Source organism: Falco cherrug, chromosome 7 (assembly GCF_023634085.1).
Source record: "Falco cherrug isolate bFalChe1 chromosome 7, bFalChe1.pri, whole genome shotgun sequence".
NCBI lineage: Eukaryota > Metazoa > Chordata > Aves > Falconiformes > Falconidae > Falco > Falco cherrug.
The window spans coordinates 20,553,257-20,579,572 of NC_073703.1; the positions used below are offsets into that span (position 1 = coordinate 20,553,257).

The window sequence follows — 26,316 nt, forward strand, 5'->3', positions numbered from 1 at the left end:
TTTAAATGTAAAGAGGGCAAGATGTTGTAAATAAGGATGAACTATTGGAGCGCGGTTCGCGGGCTCGGCGCTCGGCTCCCCAGGTCTGCGCGGCGCCTTCGGCGCTGCGCTGCTCTGGCCTGGGGGCGGGGAGGCCGAGCGGCAGGCAGCCGTAGGGCCCTATCGCCCGCCTCCCGGCGCGGTGGCCCCCGCTCCCCCGCCGCTGCCCCGGGCCGCCCGCGGCGGAGAGGCGCTCGGGTGCGGCGCTGGTGCGTGGGCGCGGGGAGGGGGCGGCACCGGGCGGCGGCAGGAGCGGCTGCTCGAAGCTGAGGCGCCGGCGGCCTGCGCGGGGCCCGCTCCGAGCGGCGCGGCCAGAGGCCGGGAGGCGGCACCACGAGCGGTGCTGCCTGCCGGTGGCGAACGAGGTAAAGGCCGGAATTGCAGCAATGGAATTGTAGCGCAAATTTTCACTTACATCAGCAAGTGACCATGGCATTTAAGTAGTTAAAGCGTATAGTAGCTCCGGATTTTAAAGCGCTCCCGCGAAGGCCGCTGCCGCCCCGCATGGCAGGGCCTGTGCCCGCTGCGGCCTGCTGTGAGGGAAGGGGGTCTGCGCCGTAGCCGCCCAGGATTCCTTGACTTGCCCACTATAGGTTGTTTTTTTTTTTGTTGTCTTCACTGTTTCTCTTGACTGCATTTGGCACCTTAGAATATCAAATTTCATTCACTCTGGGTTTTTTTGTTTCTTCAAGGCATGTCGGAGGATTGCAGATGGAAAATGCAAAGCCAGGGAAAGTTTTTTCAAGTACTCCAGAATAAGGAAATAATACAGCCTGAATGAAGTTGCCTGTGCCATGTAAATGCTCTGAAGTTCTGTCATGGCGGAAGCTAGGTCTTCAGAAATTAAAAGACCCCGCATAAGCTTGTCACTCAGTACAAATAAGAAAAAAAAAGGATCAGCAAAAAAAGTGGAAGGTAAAGGAACACCATCTATACCTTCAGCGTCCTCCTCTATTACTTCCTTTTTTAACAATGTTCCCCCTGCCAAAATTATCTGTCCCATGTGCGGGCAAATGGTGCCCAGATACAAAATAAATGAGCACATGGATGGAACATGTCAGAGAAACCATGGTGAGGCTGGTGTCATTGAATCAGCACTGAACCCCTCTAGGGGTAAGAGTTCCCCAGCTGAAAATTTAAACAGTAATTCCAGCATACATTTTTCAAAAGAGTTCTTGAATCAAGAAACAAGCCCTTCCAAAAGCAGTTCATTGAAAGCAGAAGGGAGTGCAGCACAACAAATTAGTCCTTATTTTAACAATAATACTTCAGTTTGTAGTGTTGACAGTGAACCACAGGCTCAAACAGTTAAAATAATCTCTTTGGGAAGCTTGTCATCTAAACTGTCCAGAAGACGTATCCAGGGAGGAAAACAGGTTGTCTATAGAGAGATCGATTCTTCACCTCCAGCTGTGAATTATATGTGCAAACGTGCTGCAGCACAGAATGAAGATGATGAGATCTATGCTGGACATAGTTCTCAGAAAGAAAATCAGCTTGCTCGGGGAGAGTGCCAAGAACAAAATTTTTCAAAGGAGGAGCCTGAATTTCAAGAAATAGTAAACAAATGTGGTGGAGAAGACCTTGCGGATAGTGTTCAGGTATCCTTACCGGCTGATAACGTTAAGGGCAAAAGGTTACCAGTTGGTACAAGGAGCACTGAAACAGAACATGGATCTGAAGGTCCCGATAAATTTGAAACTGATCTAGCTATTTCTACTTCAGCAGAGATGACCAGTAGTTTGGAAGTCAGGACTCAGCCTCACGCTCAGGTTAGTCTCTATTCCAAGGCACAAGCGAGCTGCGGTACACAAAATCGCTTTGGCAAGGGTGATGTGCAGGTGCTTCCTGTGGAAGTTCATGAAGACACTGAGGATGAAATAAATCATACTTTGTCAGAAACTGTACAAAAAGAATTTCAAAATTCCATTGGGGACATTTTAGACAAAATAAATAATGTTTGCTCTGTGCCCAGCTCTCCTGGTCATCCATATTACCTCCAGAATTTTTTAGTGGTTCTACGAGCAGTCTTGGAGAACGAAGATGATGTCAGACTTTTCAACGAGCAAGATATGAACATTATAACCAAGTTCTGCAAATTATCAGGTATCTTTTTTTAAAAAAATGTATTTTCACATTACCTCCTGTAGAGAGAACTGTTACATACTTTTGTTGAAGAGTGCTATACCAATGGGCAGTTTAACTTGATAAATTCCTTAAGGGAAGAATCTCCTTCTCAGGAGATGTGTCCCTAGTGGCTTCTTATAGGGAAACTTTCCTAATGTTGCTTTAATGCGAGGTAATGGTAAATATTGGAGACTTGTAAGAAATAAGGAGAGAAGGGTTATGTATATTTCTGGTGGGTGGCTTTTTATACTTTTTTTTTTAATTCACTGTTAATACTGGGGTTTAGACTCTTAAGTCAACTTGCTGCTGCATTAAACGTGTTTCCAAGGAAGGAAACTAATAGTGCAGAATAAGAGTATCAGTTAACACAAAGCTTTTGATGATTAATAGGTATGGGAATTCTACATAGTGGCATTATGAAGAGGCCTGTGGTGAATACACAGACCTTGAAAAAAAAATAGTTCTCAAGTGGCATTTGTGAGCTTTGGTTCAGTACATTTACAGATGACTTCCATGCTTCATGTGAATCCATGGTTATCCCTATGATTATTATCCAATGTTTAGAATGATAGTTACTAATTAACAGTCATTTTCTTGTAGGTTGCTAGTACTTTTAACTCTCATTAATTTCAGGAGCCAGAATGTCAGAGATGTAAGCCCTCCATATTTAGACAAGATTCAAAGCAGACATGTTGTCTGGATCCTATACGAGTTTTACAGTAAAAGCATGGCAGAAGTGATGCAAGTTAAAATTGACCCTCCAGATTTTTACATGTGTTTATATTTGTCTTAAACTGTAATGGAGAGTAGTTTTACCAGCACTTGAGCAGCACACTAGGAGCATAAGAATAGAAATAAGCTTCTAACAACTTCCACTAGAAGTTGTATCTCAGAGTACTGCGGGCATAACCATTTATATTGTTCTAAGCTACCGTGCTGTTACACAGCTGCCTGACAAGGTGGGTTTAGATACATGCGCCTGTGAGCTATGCTCATGCATCTGAGCTGAACATACAAAAGTGACAGCTGCATACACACCTGCTGGTAAAAATAATAAAAAAAAGCAATCAGAAGCAGGCTGCACTTACTAATATTTTGTGTTCATTGAGTTTGCCTTAATTAGCAGGCTGTAAAGTTTGTCACATTGAAGAATTGTATGTCCCTATATGAACCTGTTGTGTATTTTGGTCTTTCCTCACTGTAGATTAATTTTTTCTTCACTAGTGTACAACAGCCTTTAGACTGTTTCCCCGTTGCAAAGTGGAGGAAAGCTGTTCTAGCCATTTAGAGCACTTAGTCCCTTAATTTCTGTTTCTGTGAAGTTCCAAATGATACTGTGGATTGACACCACAGGACATCATAAAAGAGAGTATTGGGGTCATGACTTGAGATTAGCAATAATGTAAAGTTTTCCAAGGCCAATAGGAGGCTTTCAGTAGGCATGGAGGATAACAGAATGAGGTTGGGTTAGTATATATGACATCACAAGGTTGTTAACACAGGATCCTGAGCGACAAACATGGAGAAGTGCTGGCCTGAGGTTTTTAGAAAGAAATGCCACCTGGATATGTAGTTTCTGTTCCATAAAATAAAAGTCAAGGCGGTGCGTATCTGTTTCTCTAGAAAGTACTCCAACTGTGGTGGAACAATCTCAGAAATGTCTTTTTTCACCTGAGATCTTCCAAAGTTTAGCAGCTTGAAAGGACTGGATGAACATTCTTAATTTGCCCTAGTAGAAAACTCAGTTTACTCAAACCAGCTATAGAAATGGTTGCTAAAAAGGTGAAGAAACTCCAGAGGTGGCAGTAGGGCTCTAGACAGGTATTTCTGCGGTGGTAGCAGTTAAGATCTTGCAGGTTGTATTGTAATAATTACAAGTATGCAGTAACATCAAACATTTTAAAAGTTAAATAATAGTAATTTAAGTTATGAGAATATTGTAAGTAAGATAAGATCATAACATATGACTGTATTTGTCAGGGAGCTGCAAAAGCCGACTACTCTGCACGGGAAGATGAGCCAGGAGCTGAAGGGGACAGCAGGGCGGGCAGGGGCCACCTTGTCTCCCCACCTGCAAGGGGCACAAACCCACGCTGGCCCAAGAGGAGAAGCAGAGCGGACGCATTGCCAGCACTGCAGCCAGCCGTGTGCCGCTGGTGGCAGCCCTTCGCCCAAGCCCGCAGTGCCGAGGCAGGTGCGAGGTGAAGCCGAGGCAGCGAGGTGCCTGGCTGGGTGCTGGCATGCTGCAGCTGAGCTGGGGCAGGACTGGGGGGCTCCGCACTGGGCTGAGGTACAGCTCCTGGGCAGTCGGGGTGGCCCTGACGGAGCTTTGAGCAGCTCTTCCAGCAGCCTGAGCTCGGCTTGGACGGCTGCGCCGCAGCAGAGCTGACCCTGAGCACAAGCCACGAGTCCTGGGTGGGCTGGGGTGGGCTTGCATAGCATAGGGGCGCACTCCAGGCCGTAGGGTCGTGTTGCAGCGTCTGGTTTTATTAAAGATCAGTTTCTGTTAAGCAGTAGCGGGCAGGAATAAAAAAAATTAGAAGTTAATGAGAAGTTAATTAAGTATTTGAAAGAGTGCTGAATGTAGTGACAATAGCTAGACTATTTTCAGCTAAGATTTAATAAGCTATTTTGTTGTGTTTCAGCGTTGTTAGTATTTTGAAAGTATTTTTTAAAGGTACTGTAAGAGAGCACTTCCCTGATAAAAATCAGATCTGTAGGAGGTTTTTCCCCCCTTGTTTTCAGTAGATAAATTAGTAAAATTAAGCTTATCTTTGGAAAAATAAGAATTTGAAGACTATTACAGGTAGAAGTATTCTGTGATTATGAAATTATTTTGTCAGACTACAGCTTCTTTTGTTCCCCGATGTCAAATAGTTGGTTATTAAATGAGTGTTAAAGAAAGCAAAAAGATCTATTTAACATCACAGTATAAGGAGTTTGAAAACTGAAGTTGTCTTTTCCTAGAAAACAGATTATTTCTTACAGGGTAAGCATGTCCAAAATGCATTTTAGAAATGTTCATTACCTACAAAATACATTGTAATAATTTTCTACCTACAAAACTTCTAATTCTAATGAGCATTAATTACTTAGAAAGTTACGTTCTGGTATTTTACCAAGTCCACTCATAGAACATGGGCAAATTTAAAATGTATTTTAGAAGATACCTGCATCACAGTAATTTTTTTCTGGGTAAGGTAGTGATTATGCATAGTACTCTGTTTTAGAATTTAATTTTCTTTTTATCCTTCCCTGCTTTAAATAAAATTTGCAGTTGGTGGGCAGAAGTTGTATGTGAGACTTTTTCAACGCAAGCTGAACTGGTTAAAGGTGAACAAAATAGAGTATGGAGAGATAAGTACGGATTTGTCACCAATAATTGAAGAACTGGCTGAAGCCAGGTTTCTGCAAACAGGTATGGTCAGCATTAATAAATGTGAAAAATATTTCAATTAAAACCTGCAGCTGTGGCATAGTAGAGTTTAACGCACTACATGCTTGTCTGTGCCTTGAGAAGAGAGTTAGAGGAGCAAAATGAACATTTTGGGTGGATGAGTTGTGTTGTGTTACATTAATAATAAAAGCAGTTAGTGCAAATTGGGTAATAGGGAGAGCTAAATAAGTGTCAGAGCTATAGGTGCAACAATAAGCCTTACTTGCCCTCACCAGCCCCATCTCGGACCCTGAGCTGTGCAGTTTGGTCCAGGAGCTCTGCTTAATATCCTGCAGCGCTGCCCTGCACGCACCATGTCCCTGGCCTTGTCCGTCCCCGGCTAGCTGGCCTTTCCACTGGTGCTGCAGGTGTTTGTTTCCAGTCTTGTCTGTGGCCGTCTCAGACATTAATTGTAGTCTTGTCTCTACTCTTACGTCCGGCGTGTCTCTCGGGTCGGTCCTGGGCCTGATTCTTCATCGTGTCATTTCTGGGGGTGCCAGTGGAATCTGTTATCAGGACTTTTGCTCTGCCCGTTCTGTTCATTTATGGTGGGACTGCACCATAGCTGTTGAGGACACTGCCAGTGCTGTGGGCACCCTTGACTCCTGGCTCATTCCCGCTTGTCAGGCAGCTCAGCTATTGCTGCTCCCTGGCAGCACTTTTTTTTGGCATTGGGCAAAGTTTTAATCACCAGGAAGACGAGTTTTGCTGAACAACATTATTTTATTTTTTTTTTTTTGTAACTTGGTGGAATTTCTTTATATTTGCTTTTGTTTTGCAGTTGCAAAGGGATTTTTTTTTTCTGATAATTCCATTCCTTCAAACCGGGCCTGTGAAGGAAATGAATTCCAAGCTGAGCCAGTTAGCCCTGGTAATAACATGTGTGAATCATTAGATTAGTGCTAGGTTATAGGGATGTACTATACTTTGAGTTGTTGCTTGATTGTATAGGTATAGCACATAATGAATATATGTGGATCATTTTATTTCTAGAATCTGAACTGGAAGACCTGTGTGAAGGGTTGGATTTGCTTTCAGCCCCTGAGCTAAAAACATTAGCAAAGATCTTTCACTTGCCAAACCCAAATGGTCAGAAGCAGCAGCTTGTGGATGATTTTCTGAGGTTGGCAAAACAACGTTCAGTCTTCAGCAGGAATCAGGCTGGTATTGGGACAGTGATTTTAACAAGGTAACTCTGTTTATAGTTAAATTGTGCAGGCAAATGGAAATTATGCTTCAGAGGACCCAATCTAGATGCCTTTTGAAGAGAGGAAAGCATTTAGTAAATTTGTGGATAAAAAAAGGGCAGCATTAAATTTTGATTCATGGTGGGTCAAACAGAATGGTAACTATTAGACTTTTAAACTGTGTCATGCTTTTCAGCTGTGGGCATGATTATCTGTCTCCAAAGTTACTCAGTTACACAGAGAAACATTTCTGAATTATTTAAAGCAAAACCAGTGCATAAAAACATCTAGGAAGACACAGGGAAAGTCACTGCCTATTAAAGCAACTAACTGATGTTCATTTGCTGGGTGTGCTCTTTTAGTAGAATTAGATGGGAATGATACTCTTTTTTTTTTTTTTTTTTTTTTTTTTTTGGTGATTGACTTTATGCTTCAGCTAGACCCTCCTTTCCGGCAATATTTTAAAAGGGAAAAGATTATTTGCCTGACAGAGTGTTTGTTCTTTCCTGTGAATTTTTTCTCTCTGGCTATCACAGCTGTGTATATCAGATGCCCTTGACTTCCAGGTCTTCTGGGGTCCAGGTTCAGGTTTAAGGCGTCATTCTGCCCTAACAGCAGTGGGCACAACATTGCCATTCTTGGTGTTTAGAGCTGGATCTGTAACTAAAACATCCACAAAAAGTCTAGGAGTATGAACCAACATAATAGTGAGGTTACTGGTGCTAGGGCACAGGTCAGTTCTGGAGTTCATAAGCTTTCTTAGGCAGTTTTCTCTCTTAGTAACTAATACCAAAAAGTAACTGTTTGAATAATAATGCACATAAAGAAAGGTTGCTTGTCTAGCAGCGAGTTTGTCTGATAGGCTAGAGAGTTAGGGTCTGAACTCAGTAACTGCAGAATACTTTCTGTCCAAAATGCAGGTTGGGTAGAAAGCTGACAGGTATCAGTATGTACTGCATTTGCTTCAATAACACAATTTGTCTTTCCTGTGGTATTCTTTCTCAAATGAGAGAGATATGAAGCTTTGTCAAGTTTAGCATAGTTTATTGGACAAATACTCACCCCAAAACCTATCACGTGATTCTCCACAAAATTCCTTGTGTTAACAGGGGTCTAATATTGGAAGAACTTTAAAATCATCCCTCTGTGAAGAATTATTCTTATTACATGAACCAGTAAGATCTTATTTTCTTACACCAAGAGAGAGACCTAATGCTAGGTTGGTGCTGGGCTTGCAGAGCTTCGCAGCTGGGAGGTTTACATAGTATGCTTAGCTTCTTTAAAGTAGTTTTATTGGGTCTTTGTTGTCTTCAAAATACAACAGGAGCTCTAGTGGTTCTCATTCTGTTAAAAATAGTATTTCACACTGGTGTCATTGTCGCCAGTAGCATTGCACTTCATTTGGTCTGCAGGGAAACAGATGAAGTGATCACAGCCACAGCCGTGATTGTCTTGTGTTAGAGGATGTTGGGACTTTGTGATAAGTAAGGGCGTTTTAATTTAAGGAGTTCTGGTTGTTTTTTCCTCATTCTAATCCAGGTGTAGAAAACTTCAGTACGAAAATACTTTGTATCACTTGAGATTTCATTTTTTCTCTTTGATACTAGATATTTGAGTGGCATGATGATGCATGATGCATAATTTGTATAAATACCTCTAGCAGAAACAAAATTGTTTTCAGAATATTGGCTTAAACTGTAGGAAGGATAGAAAAAAGTGTCTTCAGGAAATGGAAGGGAACCTGGGAAAATTAATTACATTCTAAAAAAGGCCTTGGCACTGGCTTACTCCCTACTCCAAGAAAAGAAGCTGATAGTTACTTTCTCGGCCAGATCAACTTTGGGAACCTAATGCTTTTTGCTGTAGTTGACAGTTGAAGTACTAGTTACCCCATGAGATCAGAGAAAATCCTGGTTTAAATCTGTGTTGTTTTGTGGACCATTAACAGAAAATCTTGTAGGAAGAGGCTGGATGAAGGTGTGCTGATGGAGATACCCTAAAACAAGGGGTCTCAGACTGTGGGCTGTAGACATCGCCCTGGCAGCAAACTGCATCTTGTTGGTACTGCCTGGCATTGCAGCAAAGTGGCTGCACCCAAGGGGCAGTTAGTTCCAATGCTGTTCTGCTTGAAGTTCGGCCCTTAAACTTTTTATTAGTTAATGCATTTCTTTGGCTTTTCACTGGAGATTACATGCGCTATATAGTTTCTCAAGCTGCTTCTTGCAAGGAAAAAGAAGTTTACCAATTAATTGTCTTGAAACCAAAATTATTCTCATACTTTATTCAGTATATTTGAATTTGTGTAAGTGATGGTAAAACCCATTTCTTACAATAATTTTATTTGTCCTTCCAGGGTGAAGGACCTGGCTGGAAAATCTGTCAGGGTCTGTAAAGGCCCTCGGGCTGTCTTTTCCCGAATTCTGCTGCTATTTTCACTGCCTGAGTCAGTGGAGGATGAAGAAGCTGGTAGTGCTGGTCAAGGCCAGCTCTCCACAGTCCTTATGGTAAACATGGGGCGTATGGTATTCCCCAGTTACACTGTAAATAGGAAAACACAGGTCTTCCAGGACAGAGAAGATCTTATCAGGTAGGGGGAGCTTTGGCAGTTTGGAAATCTATTTCTAGAAAAGCTTAACTGCAGCACTTGTGTAGGCAAATAAGCATTCATTGTGTAGAACTCCAGATGTAAATAGGTAGAAGAGCACTTCTGCAATGATTTTAAATGCATTTTTGTATCCAGGTAGGATTTGTAATTCACAGTGGCTTGCATTTTGAACCGAAATAGCATATTTATTTGCTTCATGATCATCTGCTGGTGAAAGTTGTTTCTTTATTTGCTGTGATGGTTATCAGAATGGACTCTGAACAAAATAAAAAATACTTTCTCTGGTTTATAAGTGATTTTAAACATAATGTACACTGCTACTATAAACTCTGCTGATCCTACACGATCAAGAATAAAGTTAGTGCCATGATTCAGTGTCTTTGGAGACTGGAGAGGAGTTTTTAAAAGGTATCTTATGGAGGAATTGATTTCTTTTAACTATAAATGCTTTTTGAGCCTAATACCGTAACTGTGGTTTTTTTCCCTTAGGTATGCAACTGCTGCTCATCTGTCAAATGATGTAGCCACTGCAATGGTAAATGGGAACTGGGAAGAAGCTAATAATCTATATATGTATGCTAAAGAAACCTGGAATGGACTGAAAAATCACCCATCTTTGAGGTAGTAAACTGGAAACTAGCCCATATGAATCTGTGAAGTGTATTATCTTACTTTTGGTACTTTTTCTTTTGAGAGAGGCTTGTTGACTAGTGATATTATTTAAGCCTGATAAATTTAGAAGCTTTAGTGCTTTGAACTCTTTGGTTGTTTTTTTTTAGCTTTTAAGTGATTGTGTGAAAAGGCCTTTTTATAAAACCTTGGGAATGAATTGGTAGGCATGGATAAAGCACTAAAACATCTCTGTTCTATGTGCCAATACAGGAGAACAAGAGCCTTATTTTTCTCTTGTCACACTTTGGTTTTTTATAGCTTTTAGACAAATGGCAATAAACAGAATTTAAAATTTGCTGTGAACAAAAGGATGTTGCAAATGTTATGGGAAAGCATACTGGATCATTCATCTCTTCAAACTTCCAAGTGGGTGTTGTTCAGGAAACATTACTGAAGATGGGAGAACTGAGATAACTTGTATTGGTTTTGAAGTGTCCTTCGTCAGGTTTTCTTTCAATTGTTTATTTTTTCTGGCTTAATGTTATACCAAAAATTAAAGCCTTATGTTTGGTATTATATTCATGGCAACTGAATTAAATAATACTCATAGAGGGTCATTTGGAGGTCTGTTCCATTTCACACTGAAGACGGTAGAAAAACCTGTTTCGATTTTGATGAGACTTTAAATGATTTTGTCTTGAAACATAGAGGTGCCTACCTAAAAGGTGTTAGTCATCTGTTATGGCAGGAAATGCCTGTTACAGCCTTTTCCGTTTGTTCAGCTATTTCTAAAGTTTACCTTCTGACTTAAAAGAACAAGTTGGCAGTAACAAAACGTGATATAGTCAATTATTGGTTTGCATCTGATGTAAAACTTATTAACTAATAATTTCACTGCTATTGCAGCCGAAATAGGTTGTGCAAGTACAGCTTGCACCTGCTATCTAAACTAAACTGTTTTCTTAATTTTGGGTTCTTGACTTTGCAGCTAGGATACTCATTGCAGTTCAATTTTTATATATAATGCATTTAATTTTTGTAAATGCTTTAGGTATAATTATTCTTAGTAAATGAATTTTAAGAATTTAAATTGCCATCGTTAACTTGAGCTGCTCTTGAGATGATCTTATCTTTCAGCTATCACAGAGTTTTACCTGAGTATCTGCGACGTTTCACAGTTGGCTGGGTTTATACAAGAATCCTTTCTCAAGGTGTTGAAATTTTGCAGAGACTTCATATGTACAAGGTAAAGTGGTGCGGTGAAGAGGAGTGTGTGTTTCATGTACCCTTGTACATCAATTTACACTTCTGATGTGGCTGGGAAATGGTGATAATGTTTGCCAGGACTTGCTACAGTTCTCTTAACAAGTCACTCTGAAGGAAAAAGAGCCTTTTTTCTTGCTGCTTTAGAAAGCTTTACATCGTTTTGTTTTCTGCTTATGCTTTGGAGGTTTATCGTATGTAATATACCATAAGACTGTGGCTGAGACATTGTTGTTTCATTATTGAAAGATATCTGTGCCTTTTAAGATTTGGTTATCGTTTTTAAATAAGACAATCTTGGAAGAAGAGTCTTCTATGAAATCCCTACCTCTTCACCCTGGGAGCTGATGTTTCCAAAGGCCTCTGGTTTACATGTTAAAGCAAAGAGATTATTCTGAAAAAGACTGCCTTTGAAAAAAGGCAGCAAGTAATATTCAGGTCTTGTTCATATACAGTAAGAAATACCGAAAGGACAGAAATACTGTGTTTTTGGCAGCTAACCTTTAAGTTTACGTAAAAGTCTCTCTATTCTAGAGTTTTTAAGATACACCCATGCACCTGGATATATTGGGTGCTGGAGTAAAAATGGAGTTTGAATTGTGCAGACACAGATTTATAGTACCCAGTAAGTAGAAGGGAAAGTGACAAGCTCGTTATATAATGAAACTTCAACTTGCTTTTCTGACTCAATTAATAAAGATACAACCCTGTTTTCACAGGAAGCAGTGCAGGAGCTGCAGGCTCTCCTGTCTCAGGATGTGTATTGTAGTGACAGCAGAGGCCGGTGGTGGGACCGCCTAGCTCTGAATTTACATCAGCACTTGAAGAACACTAAGAAGGTATCTTCACAACTGCATGCTGTAAAGCTGGAAACACTGCAGTTGTTGTCTGAAAACATTATTTTTTTTTTTTAATATTTCATATGAGAAGAACAGCTTTGTAGGCTCTCCTAAAATTGCAGGTATTGGTAGGAATCTGAAGGTCATGCAGCCAGTTTCTCCTAAGAAATTGAATACTGAGTGTACCCTCATCCCTGGTTGGGCTGCTTTTTTCTGTTGTATAGAGCACCACCATTTGGCATGGCGTATGGGGGTTATCAGGCATCAGCTTCCTTGCTGTTCTGCCTTATAAATTTGCCTAATGTGTGATAAGCAAGGAAATTTCTTGCAGTAAACACTTCTGCTTCTGAATCTGAGTCATGATGAGGCCATATCGGAAATGAAAAGAAACAGACGTGATCAGGAGGAGTTTTTTAATGTTTTCAAACAAAAAATTAAGAGAATTAAGTCCTTGGCTAACTGTTCCCAGTGAGGAAAAGGTTGTCTTCTGTATCTGGACCAGTTTTGGTGTGTTTCTACTGTAAGGAGTCAAGCAGTAGACTGCTGTTTCCAATCTGTTACTAGATACAGCTCTGGCAGGGTTATGAGTCTTTAACAGCAAATTTAAACTATTTCCATGGTCCTGCAGGAGAAACTGTGTCTGACCATCCTTAGACTGGTAAAAAATAACATGAGTGGTTTTAGATAGCATGTATTACAGGCTATGCTCATCCTCATCTGTTTAATTCTCTTAGGAAGGCAGAGGAGGGCAGAAGAGGTTTTGAGGTAATCTTAGCTTGTGCTGAAACTTTGCCCTGTGCTCTCTTCCCTTCCAGTAGGCCACAAACACACCCTACTGGTACAAGCAAAACTCGTTATTTGTGCAGTGGGTAAAATTGCCAGTCTCAAGTCTTAACGGCTCAGGCTTTTAGAAACACTGTGTGTGTGGTGAGCGATCTTTGAGTTTCCTAAGTGATTAGCTGGCATGTAGCCGACTGAGAGGAAAAATAACCATATGGGAATGGCAAGGATTGTGGGCAAGGATTATTCTAACTCTCTGTAGAACTTTCTGGAACCTCTGGAAACAGTTCTGCAGCAGAATATGAAGAAATCAGAGGAAACGGTCAGCGGCAGGACAGGTTGTGCCTTTGAATTCCTTGTGAGCCAGCACCACAGACTTGCTCTTCAAGAGCCACAAGGTAGCTACTGTCTAACTCGTTTTGGAGCTCCGTTGCAGTTCCATGAATTTTCTGTGCCAGAAACAGCAGGTGGTAGTTCTATCAGCTGCTGGTTTACATCTGTTTTCCCTCTCTGTTACATACGAAGGATAAATATTGTCAATGATTGAAAATGAAACTCTAGGACTGTTCAGGTCACAGTGAAGTATGGGCAGACTGCAGATCAACTTCTAACTAAAAGAGAAGGAGGATCTATCTAATTAAACACACATAAGATACCTGACTAATTTGGCATTAAAAAATAGAGATAAAAAAATGTTTTAAGTCCAGAACAGTAGCAGTTGTAGAGTTATTTAAAATAAGCAGAGAATTACTTCCCCCACCCCCCCCCTTGGTGCTGCTTCCTTCTTGCCTTACTAAGTCTATTGAGAATTGGGATTAAAATGTTTGTATTTTATGTTGCTTTTTAATTCTTTAAGCCTGTTAAAAGGAAAGAATACCATAGGCTGTCAAGCATCTGCAGTTGTCTCTTCTGCATCTTATACCCCCATAGCAAGCTTTTTCCAGATTTGGAATTAGAAGTTGTGCAAAGGAAGATTTTGTCTCCGTTCCTTATTTATAAATTAGGACAAAGTGCCTTCCTCAAGCTGCAGGGAGTATGTCAGAAGCATGATTTGAATTAATTTTTGGAGTCCATGTTTAACCCTCGATGTTCTTCACTGCAGTAGTGCATTGATCTAGAAGTTGTTCTGTATGTACATCCTTGTGCAACTGATCTGCTCCCTGTTTCTGTATTACGTGCTGTTAAGAAACTGGGTTAAAAATATTGAACTGATTTAGCTTAGAACCAACTCTTGTTTCTGGTCACTTATGTAGAATTTACATTTCCTTAATCTCATATTGATCAATACAAATGGAGAGTAATTTCTTTTTACTGTACTGGTGCAAATTTGAATCCAGAAGCGTACCAGTGCAAAATATTACATGCCAGTTTAGAACTAAAGTATGTACAAGTAAGAAAGGTGGCCCTGTCTTATAGGCTGGTTTTTACATTCACGTTTTTGTTCTCCTTAAATCCATTGGTCTTTTGGGCTTAGTAAGAACAGACAGATATGTTTAGGTCTTTGTAAATCGGTGCCTGTTACGTTGCTCTTTGCTAGGCCATTGACTGCATCAGACGTGGGCTGGCAGACCCGTTTGTACGTACTGGGCATCGTCTCTCTCTCTACCAGCGGGCCCTACGAATCAGAGACTCGCCAAGCTGCAAGCAGTTCAGGTGCCTGTTCCATGATCTGCCTGTCATAACTGTGGAGGATGTGACACATGTGAGTAAAGTTGCTGGTGGTTTCTGAGAAATAACAACTCATGAGGTCTGTTTTTCTTCTGAAAAGAAATAATAATCTGGGAGACTGTTGTTATGTGCTATCGATGAGCCTCTGACTTATTTGGGCCGCAGGAAAATAAATGCAGATGTGTTTCTAAAACAAAAGCCTCTGCAAACAACTATGCCTCCTTACTTAATAAATGATCAGCTTCTTAGCTGAGTTAGTAAGCTGTATGCTGATTTAATTCGCATTTCTTTACCGAACGTGTTACAAATCTGATAAGCTCTAAACTCCACTATTTACCAGCAACTGTCAGACCGAAAGGAGTCTGCAGAGTCTGATGAATTCAGTGCATCGCCCCTGGTGTCTTCAGCCTGAGCATTCCGTGTGTAAGAAAAAGTAGTATAGTAACCTTAGCATGTTATCAGTGTGAAATTAATCTTCAAAAAATGCAAGGTTTTATTAGTAAACTTTGGGATTTATGCACTGTAAATATGTGCTATGCAAATATGCAATGTGATGCACTTGCATCGTATTGGAATGGATTTTTTTTAACTCCTCTTTTCCCTGCTATTGTGAAGATTATTGTATCTGGGCAAAGTCAGAGCAGAGGCTCACTTTCTCACTTTCTCTCTCAGCCTGGTCACCACATACCCCCCTACAGCCCTTTTCTCAGTCCCCAATCAGTCTCCTCAGTCATCTGTGTTCTTCCTGGTCCAGCAAATAGAGAGACTACATTCCCAGTTGCCCAGCATTTTTGCTAGACTTTTTTTTTTCTTGAAAAATTTGCCAGTTTATAAAAGCTAAACAGAGTAATTTCAAGGGAATGGCAAGCTAAATGCTACACCGTTCATTTTTGGAAATAAGCCTAGTTCTGATTTTAAGAAAACTGAAGAGGAGGAATGTGTGTTTTAGGAGCCGTTCAGGTACCTAGGCTAAAGCTTTTTAAATGTGATGCTGGAAAGTTAACTAGTTCTTTTAATATGTTCAGGTTACAATCAAAGGAAAGCTGTGTCCTCAGACGGGAATGGGAAAATCTGTGTTTCTAATGGAGGATATTGGTGATGAAGAAGGAGGTGAAGACTTTGGTGTATCCACAGTCATGTGCTCAGTTGAGGAGCTGGCGTTAACCCATTACAGGCAGAATGGTTTTGATCAGGGTAACAAACTTTTTTTTTTTTTTTTTTTTTGTACAGTAAAGTAACTGTGGAAGAAAGAACCAATTTACTAACCAGTATGGTTAATAGACCAGTTTTAGCTAATTTCATTAGACCGGTAAATGTAATAGAAAATGTTTGTATATATAGAAACATTTTGTTATTAACATATTACATTTTTAATACACTGCCTGGCCATTGGTCTGCTGGTGTTGAGTGATTGCTTTTTGCAGCACATCTAGATATACATATATAATATATGTATAGCTCCATATATATATGTGTATGCGCACGTATATATAATACAAAGCATATATATATATATATAAAAACATTTTGTTACTAATATATTGCTTTTCTAGTGTAAAAATAAAAAAACCCTTGTGTATTAAAAATGGTGAAAGTTCGAACAGTAGACCTTGGTGGGGCCAGGGTGTAGTAATTTGACCTTGGGCCGTAAGTGAAGGGCAGCAGCCTGGAAGCAGAAAGCATTAGCACGTTGTGGAAGGGATGAACTGCATTTAGAACCCAACGCTGTAATGTCAGTGTATATTGGCTTCAGCTGTGTATAAACCTGGACATAACGTGTTTATGTTTTGGGTCATGATGATTTAGTACCTCTTCACATGAGATAGCTGTAGAAATTAATGTTTCCGTTTTTATGAAATGTTGCCCTTTAGGTATTCATGGGGAAGGCTCAACATTCATTACGCTGTACGGCATTTTAATGTGGGATATCATTTTCATGGACGACATACCTGACGTCTTCAGAAACGCCTATCAGGTAGCTTTGAAAGTCTTTCTTCAGTGAATTTCTTTACCCGTTGCAGTAGACTCTGTAACAGTGTAAAGCATCTTATTCAGGTTTAGATTAACATTTTATTCCAAGGGACTTTCCAGACAGATCTTGATGTTTGCTTGGTTTTATTATTTGTTATATTGGGCTTGTTACTGAAGAGCTCCTCGGGAGCTAATTGCTATGTAAGTCTGGATTGGCTGTCCGAAAAGGTGCGATTCAGCTGGCTAAATGCTTATGTCCCATATCTGAACTGCCTGGGCAAGTTTCTATTACACTTGGGGGAAGAATACTGCTACACCATAGCGCTGTTCATCTCTTTTGAAGATGATGCATTCCTTTAAAAAAATAAAAAAGTTTTCTTTTCAGTGGCCTTTAAAGGGAAGTCACATTTTTAAACTGGGTTTGTTAACACCCTCACCCACACCACCCCGAGATGTTTATGCTCTTGGTATCATCCTTCCTTTTTGTCAAAGAAGCAAATAACAGCTCCTTGCCACACCCTACATTAATGATTCCAGGTCAACTTGTGGCTTTTAGCTAAATGCTTTACATCCTACACATTACAGCTAGAAACAGTTTCAATAATTGCAATTAGAAAACTTGATCACTTAATGACATTTGCTAAGAAAACCATAAAAAGCCACCTCAAATGTTGTAGAACTACAGAAGGCCACTCAATTGTCATCTTTCTTCCACCTTAACCCATTGCTTCTAATTGGAACCCTGCCCAAGAGGTAGACCGGCCAGTGCTGTCCTCCTCTTCCACTGCATTTATTTGTACTGTAAGAAATTACCGTTCTATATCAGTATGACGTATCTTAGAAGTTTCTTCTTATTTTAGAGGTGAAACATGCAGGTTATTCTTGTCTCCCTGACCGCCCCCCCTTTTGTTTATTTTTCTTCACCAGTACGAAGCAGAAATCCTTGTGGCTGAGTCAAAAACCAGCTCATGGTTTGGAGATGGCTGTCTCTCTGAGTAGTGACACTACAAATATCTCTTTTTAATTGGCAGAGAGGGACACATTCCTTCAAGGCCATCCTTACATGGTCCTGTAAGCAAAGGTGGTAAAAAATCTAAAGCGTCAATCAGTGCAATTATTTTATCAGGCCAATGGGACTAAACTCAAAACTATGAATACATGAGTCGCTCTCTGTTCCACTGATCTGAAGTATAACCTGTATTTTTATTTTATGTTGACATAGATTATGAGCATGTATACTGTCATGTCTTGAAATCATTTGTTAAGCCACAAGCACTTGATTATAAGTATCTTCTTGGTCACATCCTGGGAGAGCTACTCAATGGTGAAAAGATTTACTTGCTATGGAGTAATGGCTGTTCTTTGAAATGGCGTTTTCTACTTGATTCTTGTATTCACCTGAGCAAGTAAATTCAGGGTTGAATACTGTTTGCAGAAAGAACTGAGCTGTGGCTCTCCTCCTTGCTTTGGAACTGTGAGGCTGGACATGAAGGCACTTGCAGGCTCATAGGCAGGACAGGCAGGGCACTGCTGTCGCTCCAAAGGCCACACAAATACTGGTAAATGGAATCCATGCAAATAACTCTTCTCGTAGAATGTCTGCTGTTCTTCTAAGATGCTGTAATTGTATGCATGGCAAGTGTTAAAAGCAGATATTCTTTGTCAGTGCAAACTAACATTTAATGTAGAACTTGCCTTTCTGAAGGATTTCCTTTTATAGAAGCTTACATGATTATGCCTACTTAAGAAAAAAAAAAAAAACCAAACCAAAAAACTTGTTTATCAAGCCCAGTATTTACAGCTCATTTGCAAATTATTTTTTTTTAAAACCTAGATTTCACTTTTTAATGCAGAACAAAGCTATTGGGAGCATAAGCATGAAGAAGGAAGAGCTGAAAGCTTGCGCCTGAATCTCAGTCAGTCCTAGGCTGTATTTTTGTGGGATTAGCTGTGGCAGCAGTTTGTGTAGGGCTGAAATGTGCTATTTCTCTAAGCACTCAGCACTTGATTTTGAAAAGCTAGAATGGCGCTCAGCTACTACTTGATAGCTTTTTCAGCTGTGCTCGAAAGTATTTGCTGCAGTGACTTTATACACTCAGGTGTTCAGCGTGCAGAAGGCGCTCCGCTTTCAGGGGGCTTGAGTGATACTCCCAGTTCTGTCACTGCTTCGTTCTTCCCACCTCACGCTGCTCACTGTAGCTGAGCAGCCTTGATATGGATGATTCCAAATCCCAACTAGAATGCTGCTGCTCGGAGAGCTGGAGCAGATAGCTCTTTCTTGTCTGTTAAAGGAAACTGCTATCAAGGGGTTAAAAACCAACAGAGCACCGGCTAAGAAATGGCCAGCATTTGTGGCACTGGCATGGGGTGATAAATAGATACAAATCTTTCCCCATTTAATAAAGGTTTATGTGGTGATCACGTTCAAGTCAAATTGACCCAGTGGTTGAGTGTTTATAGTTGAGGTAAGAGAAATACGATGGAGGATGTCGTCGTTCTTGGAATCGCCGTTTTGCCGGCAGCTCCACAGAGCTGTGTTCACCTTTTTGTGCAGACGTTCCCCCTGGATTTATACACCGACAGCTTCTACGAGAACAGGCGGGATGTCATTGAGGCCAGACTCCAGCAGCTTCGTACAGCTTCCTCAGAGACACTGGTGGAGCTGGTGGCTGACATCTGGACCGCCCAGGAGGGAAGAGCAGCAGCACTAGTTAGCTGGGGGCGTTTTATTTCCCTCCAGCAAGTGCAGGTAAGACTGTTGTGCCGAGCGGGCCGGTCACGCTGGCACGGCTGGCCGGTGACTCGTGCTCACACGTGTACCGAGGCTCTGGGCCATCTGAGCCACGGGCGAGTGGTGGGAGGGACGAGCTGAGCAGGGACTTCAGCACAGCTCTCCCCACCCCGAGTGCTGTTCTCTTTGCTGATACCACTTTTCCTGCAGCAGTAGTTGGGAACACCACGGGGAAATGGCAGTAGATGGGCAACACCTACTGAAGTTTCTTCTTCTATATAACTAATCAAAAAGCTGAGACGGGCCATAGAATATTCTTGCGAGAGTCAGGAAATGGCTGTACAGGAAATGAAAAAAAAAGCGCCAACCACCAAAACTTCTCTTAAACTTCTCTTACAGAGCCTTGTCTCTTGCCTTGGAGGAATGTTTCTGAGCGGGGTTTTTAGGCAACTTTCCAAAGATCTACGCCATTGCAGAGGGGGCCTTCCTGACCTGGTTGTGTGGCGTACTCACACTGATCACTTCAAGGTATAGTGGGAGATGATGGCATACTCAGTGCTCGGCTGATCTTACGCTCAGGTTTAAAACTTTCCAGTTGTGAGCCCATACAAACCGTATTTTCCGGTTGTGCCGATGTTAAACGTGCTGCTCATCTGCCCAGCAGCTATGGCAAGTAGCGAGTGACTGTTTTATCTGCTGTTTCACCCCATTTTTGCTGTACCTCTAATGGGTATAATAAGAAACAGCAAGAGGTGGTCAGGTATTGTTGTAGAATAGGTTTTTGATTAAAATTACTGTAAAGCAACTGTTACCAATCAGTCAGATGCATCCCGCCTGTTGTTAGCAAGGGGTGCCGGTGTCACCACTTACACAAAAACTTGACTGTATGAGACTACAACAACTATGTACGTCTCCATTACAAAAATGCGGTAAACAATCGCGATTTGTGTCTTGCACGGTAGTGGAATAGGTGCTAGAAGTCTGTGGGACATCTCTCAGTTGCTGCAGCAACTTCTTAGGTATTTATAAAACAGCTGAATGGCAGAAATGTCTAGAACATGTGACTAAATTGCTGTCAGTATCAGCTGGAATAGGTGAGGTGGCAAATGATTTATTTGGGAGTATGTGGTGCCTTCATTCACCAGTGCCTCTGTGTTTTGGGAGGTATTTACTATAAAAAATTTGTCTTGTAGTTAAAACTTTGGAACATGGGTTAATAATTTAGCACCCACCAGGCCTTCTGTTGTGCTAAATCTGTATTACTTTTGTTGCAAATAACAGCCATGAAGGATTATTTGTATTAAGTCTGTGGGAGCTGATGATCTTTCAAATCCTCCAGAGGCACACGACTAATCACCGGTATTTCTTTGTAGCTGGTGGAAGTGAAAGGTCCCAACGATCGCCTGTCCCACAAGCAGATCATCTGGCTGAGTGAACTGAAGAAGCTGGGTGCTGCAGTAGAAGTCTGTCACGTGCAAGCCGTCGGAGGCAAGAGTAAACGTCTCAGCTGACAGCAGAGGTCTTGCCCATGTGGGTGGGTAACTGACTTGGGTGTTTGTAAAGGAACTGGCACAACACACACATACTGCTGGCTGTTGCTTATTAAAAGTAGTTTCTTCTAAAATTCTGGTTTCTTGGAACATTACTGTAGTTATTTTTAGCACGAAGCATTCTAAAAACCAGTTTGAGAAAACTGTCAGTATGATTTACTGTATGTCACTGGGTGTTCAAAAGAAAAAAGCCTTTCTCTTCTGTACACAGCTCGTAACTTATGCTAGGAAAGGAAAGCCAGGGGTTTTGCCCAGTAAAGAGAAACAGCTGCAGTCAACGCTGGAACCAGCTGAGAACATCCTCTGCAATAAAACCCGTGGCACATCAAGCCCTCATCATCTCTGTGTTGCCTGTGCAGCCCGAGCTCCTGATGTTGTGCACATTTCCCTGCAAGGTACAAGTTCCACCCCCCTCCAGAACTGTCCGGACCATGGCGGTTCACATTACCCAGTCCAGTTTTTCACAGCTGGGCAATGACAGCATAGATTAAGGCATAAAACTGTTTTTTTTTTAAAAATGTGCTGCAGTGTTTGAAAGGATAATGTATTTAACAGCTCCTTCTGTTGTGAGTATCTGTGCTAGCCATATGAAAGGGAAGTATTTGCAGTACCTGACCGGGGCACTGTGCTCATTTGCAGTGTGTCACTCACAGACGTGGATGTGTTTTGTCATTCAGAAACAAGGCAGTCAACTGAAATGGAACCAAAAGACGAGTTCTCTGTTAGACACCAGAATCCTGTGGGTTTGCCTCTATTTTAACACCCAACCAACAGCTGTTCTCTGGACTCTTCATTCTCATACTAAATTAGCAGAAATTCTGCTGACTGTACAAACAGCAGGCGCTGTAACAGAACGCAGGGAGGAATCAAGATCATTTGCACATCTTTTATATCAATCACCTTTCTACATCCAGCAGTGTCCCTGCTTTTCTTGGAATCCACCCCCACCCCCCTGGGTTTTTTGTTAAGAGGAGGTGAAAGAAAAGCACCTGAAGTTCGCTGTGGAAAGGTATGAACTTTTATTTAGTCTAATTTACTTCACATTCACAACTCAGCATCAGGATTTTATAATCTTCCTGGCACTGCTACTTTACTCAATAAATCATTATCAGGCACAAAGGTTTTAGTTTCAGTTGAAATAGCAAACTCTAAACCATCACAGCAACAGCATTAGGAACCACCTGCCTACAGCAATTTGAGGTACAGATTTCTCTCTCTTACTTTAGAGGCAAATTTAAGATTTCATCCTTTGCTTAAATACACGTTAGAAATTTTTTTTGGTTTTAATGTCTTTCCATCTGAGAGTAAGCCAAAACCTTTGCCCCACTTGCTACATTTTCATTAAAAATACAAGGCAGTTAATATCAAAGTGGTATTGCAGGCAGGTGCACGTGAGACACATGTGCAGGCCTGGGTATACACACCAACACACACTTCTCAACGCACTTCTGGAATGAAAGAAACGTCTTTGATCCGTGGCAGTAAGTGGGGAATGAAGTACTGCCATGATCACCAAGTCTACAGTAAGCTCTGCCTCGCAGTAATTAACGACACTGGAGGAACGCTTTAACCCTATCAACCAGCGTTTCCTATTTCCCTCCGCATGGTTTACAGTGTAGTACAAAAATCATGATTTAACAGCCAGTAACAGCCAAAATAGTGCACGTTTTCTAGAAACAGACAAAAAAAGATAAGTTTCATGGTAGTTTTTTTTCACTCTTGCAACACCAAAATGGCATTAACAGTATCTCGTTTTAAATGGTGAGCAGAAATGTGTACATATATATATATATATACACATGCACACATATATATACACACCTGTATGTCAGCATTCTGTACAGAGAAGGTAAAGATAGGTACTCACACCCCAAAATTGCTTTTGAAAGTTATTAAAGACGTTTGGAGCAGTCCCTGCTGACCACCGGTAAGGCAACTGGGCAGAGTGGAGAATTAACGTTTAGTACCTGTCTTTCAAAAGTAAATTACAAAGTCAAAAGATGTTGAACTTAAGAGGAAGAAACACCGTACACAGCCCCAGCGCGGCGGGCCAGCCTGCTCTGAAGGCCAGGCTGGGGGGGGGCCCGGCTCGCTGCCCTGCACGCAGGAGGTGCTGGCTGTCACCATCCCAGCCCCTGCCTGCCCAGCTCCCCCTCGCAACTGCGCAACATCTCTTTTTAAGTCTGTTTGGCAAATAGATATTTAGACAGGTTTTGTTTATTATAAAGGCATATTATTTTTAACCCCCTCCCATGCTATATATATAAAGTACAAAGACCATCTGCAGCATCTGTATACATCTTAGAGCTGAAATGTAAAAATGTCTGAAATCTCCTTATAAAAGACAGTCCTGTTTAAATATAGTACCCATTTCCCCCCCCCCCCCCCCAAAGGGTACTAGCCTAAACATTAACTTTTTTTTTTATTATTATTATTCCACCAGCTGCTTGTGTGGAGTAATTTATTTACATGTTTTTGGTACCTTTAAACCAATAAAGTTATATTTCTAAGGAAAAAAGAAGGAAAAAAAAAAAAAAAGACACCATAGTTTTAACTGATTTTGAAAAGATAAAAAATCGGTACCAAAAGACACTAAGCACACAGGTTGAGGTCTTTTATGTCAAGTATCAGGCCAAGGAAAGCAGTAAGCTAATGGGGGAAAAAAAAAAAAAAAAAATCACAAAAGCAAACTAATACAAACATTTGAATAATGAATTGAACAAGTTAGATGACTGCTCCAGCAAAGCTTGTAAATAAACACAACTAGTTTGTGGACCATTTAACATGCTCAGACCACCTTGCAGCATAATTAGGCAATTGAGGTGAACACACGTTTTTTCCTCACAAACAGTTGGCCAGACCCGATCTGGCATCACGTCACAACACGCGTGTGCGGGTCTGCACGCAGACACACATGTATGCACACACACACACACACACACTCAGCTTCTTTGCATAAAAAACAGGGGTTTGGGGGTTTGGTTAGTTAAAAACAGTTAAGCCTACCCCCCCTCCCATCAGCTCACCACGAACCCCCCAGCCCAGCACCGGGGGGGCAGCACCCCGCGCCCCAGCAGCCTTGTGGGTCACAGCCCTGCCAGCCGGGGGGGCGCACACAGCTCGCACCTGTAAGGCCACTCCAGGTGCGTTTTCTCTACAATAAATTACACAAGCACTCTTAAGACATCTGAACCCCACGTTTTCGTGGGTTTTAGGCTGTGCTGAAGGCCAGCTTGGCTTTACAAACAACCGACAAGCTCCAGCCCCTGTCCCTCCCCGCCTTTCAACTCCACCACCCTGTGTGTTACCATCGCAAGGCTGCTTCCCCCCGTCCCCCGATAACAGCTTTTGGAGTATCGCACAAAGCCTCTGGTGCCTTAACTTGTGGGTCAACACCTGGATCGGTTCAATAGCATTGGTGTTTTACACAGAAATCGGTAAATATAAAATACAGCCTCGCTGTGAAGAGCCAGCCTTCCCCCGTGAGGATGACACCTTGCTGTTCCTTCACTCTCCGCATAGACTCCGCTCCCTTGCTCTCCTCCCTGTGACACCTGAGGCTTCTTGCACAGCATCCAGGGGAGGGAGATTTAAGAGGTTTTAGAGCCAAGGGGAAGCTGCTGGATTTCATTCCCTCGGGCACTGCCTGTATGGACATGCACGTATGTAAAAAGAAGGCACCTCCAACAAGCTTCTCCTTAAAGAGGAGAAAAAAACCTGCTGTCTCTGGAGCTGGCCCTGTTATTTCCAGGAATGGAGAGGGGGAGGCAGGAGCTGGAACAAGACCTTACCCTACCAGTCTGCCGTAAGGGGGGGGGCGGGTGTCAGCTGCATTAGAGTAATCTTGCTACTGCTTCCTCCCAGTTAAAGGCACTTCTAAAGCCACTACAACACCGTATCTACAGTAAATGTTTTAAGGTTAACAGTGCATTGTCCTGAAGTTGATTCCTATAGCCTGTGAAGTCAAGCTCATGAGAAAGAGCACAAATCTGGCTAATTGTGAATGAATAGATTTTGGGGAGAGACAGAAAAGGGAAGGACCCTTCCCCATGGATACACACTGCGTGAACACATACGTAGGGTGACCGAGTCACAGAACATGAGTATGTTATGTATGTAAGTATGCAAATCAGTATTCTTCCTGAAGAGGCAGTCTGAGAGAACGGTTTGTCCCCAGGTCTCGGCTGTCAGCCTGTGCCCACTGCCCCTAACCACGCTGATCTGCCAAGCTGTTTTGACACAGGAGTCGCTTCAGTCACTACCTGGGAAAAAAGGAATTATTTCAAGCAGAGCCCTCACCAACAAGCACACCAAGCCTTTCAATTCGCTACTGAAATGCTCCATCGCATATAATGAGCCAAACCACAAAAACAGAGGTGTTAGGGACCAGAAGCCCTAGCAGATGAGAACTACTGAAGACAAAATTGTGCGATTTGAAGCATGACTTGCTCTGCTTTTAAATATTTGTGCAAAACTTACATAATGTTTGTATATAAAAATTATTACAGCTTTCAATGCCGCATTTAGCAGTGTTAACTTAGAAAGACAAAATGATATGCTGTAATTTCCCCAAACCTTCAAACCATCGCATCATCTTAGTCTTCGTTTGCAAGTGTCTCGGTGGATAGCCAGATCTTGGCACCACTTAGAAATTTGCTTAAAGGTGTTCCCAGAATGCTCCGTCTGCATAGGTTTCCTACAGGAGAAAATGGGAATGAGGAGGAGAGAAAGTCTGGGACCCCAGAGGTGTCATTTAAACTGTTTGCTCTGAAGTACATCCTGCTTTGATCCAGTTCCGAGCAGCTGCCTTGCAGAGAAGAGTTGCTCTTGTACTGCCGAAGATTCCTGTTTAACATGTCTACTTCATCTGCCAGCAAAGAAACTTTATGGAAAGCCGTGATGAAGCCACCGTGATTAATCTGGGCTTCGGGGACCCAGCGGAAGTAGCACAGTTTCCACAGTTTTATCTGCATTCCAGAGACGCGGGGTAGAATCACGCCGTGCAGATCAGCAGGCTTTGCAAACCAGTCCCTGAAGTACTGCTCCATGCTGTTACTCTGACTCTCCGTTTGCTGTAAAAAGTCCGGTTTCAGTTTTAGTATCAGAGAGTTTCTTCTCGGAAGGAACTCTTGCTCACTGATGACTCCGTTTTTTAAGGCTGGGGGCATACCTCGCAGTGTGGAGCTGTAGTTTTTCTGCAGAAAACAAACACTGGTAATGCACTGGTTTGATGCTCATGGGCACAGCAGATTTCCCTGCGCTGCCAGGGTGCGTTATCCAGGGAAATGCTGGGACCTTCGAGCAGCGCTGAGCTTGTGAGTCACTGCTGCAGGGCCCACAGGGCAAGCAGTGTGGCCACTTGTGGCCTTTACAGAAATACATATGTGTTCTAGACTTTCTAAAACAAGGAATGGTTAAATTAATCAGTATTCACTGGAAAACATGACAACCCCGGGGGGAAAAAGCGGCATGGCCTCACTTCTTAGGTGGAATAATGCCAGGTTGGCA

General features: G+C 41.9%; 2 protein-coding genes across 8 annotated transcripts in view; one reads left to right on the plus strand and one right to left on the minus strand.

The window, feature by feature from the left end:
• Positions 1 to 120: 120 nt before the first annotated feature.
• FAN1 (FANCD2 and FANCI associated nuclease 1) lies at positions 121 to 23,498 on the plus strand. 7 transcript variants are annotated; one of them, XR_008733164.1, is made up of 16 exons: positions 123 to 404; positions 732 to 2,145; positions 5,444 to 5,584; positions 6,596 to 6,791; positions 9,143 to 9,376; positions 9,884 to 10,015; positions 11,144 to 11,252; positions 11,989 to 12,108; positions 14,426 to 14,590; positions 15,582 to 15,750; positions 16,428 to 16,531; positions 19,082 to 19,276; positions 19,658 to 19,786; positions 20,632 to 20,792; positions 21,020 to 21,203; positions 21,337 to 23,498. XR_008733164.1 is itself a non-coding variant. In XM_027806654.2 (14 exons), exons 2-14 carry the CDS (start codon positions 858 to 860, stop codon positions 20,767 to 20,769), a joined length of 3,120 nt encoding a protein of 1,039 aa, XP_027662455.2. In that variant the 5' UTR covers positions 123 to 632; positions 732 to 857; the 3' UTR covers positions 20,770 to 20,882. The 7 variants fall into 7 exon arrangements, 4 of the variants coding, with proteins under 4 accessions (XP_055572163.1, XP_027662455.2, XP_005431902.2 ...); XR_003560419.2 differs by having other exon boundaries at positions 21,448 to 23,498; XR_003560430.2 differs by having other exon boundaries at positions 21,723 to 23,498.
• MTMR10 (myotubularin related protein 10) overlaps positions 21,804 to 26,316 on the minus strand; it is a 41,515-nt gene continuing 37,002 nt past the window's right edge. The window contains exon 16 of the mRNA XM_055716189.1: positions 21,804 to 26,003. Within this exon, the coding sequence (XP_055572164.1) occupies positions 25,404 to 26,003 (600 nt within the window). The 3' untranslated portion in view covers positions 21,804 to 25,403. The remainder of the gene's footprint in view (positions 26,004 to 26,316) is intronic.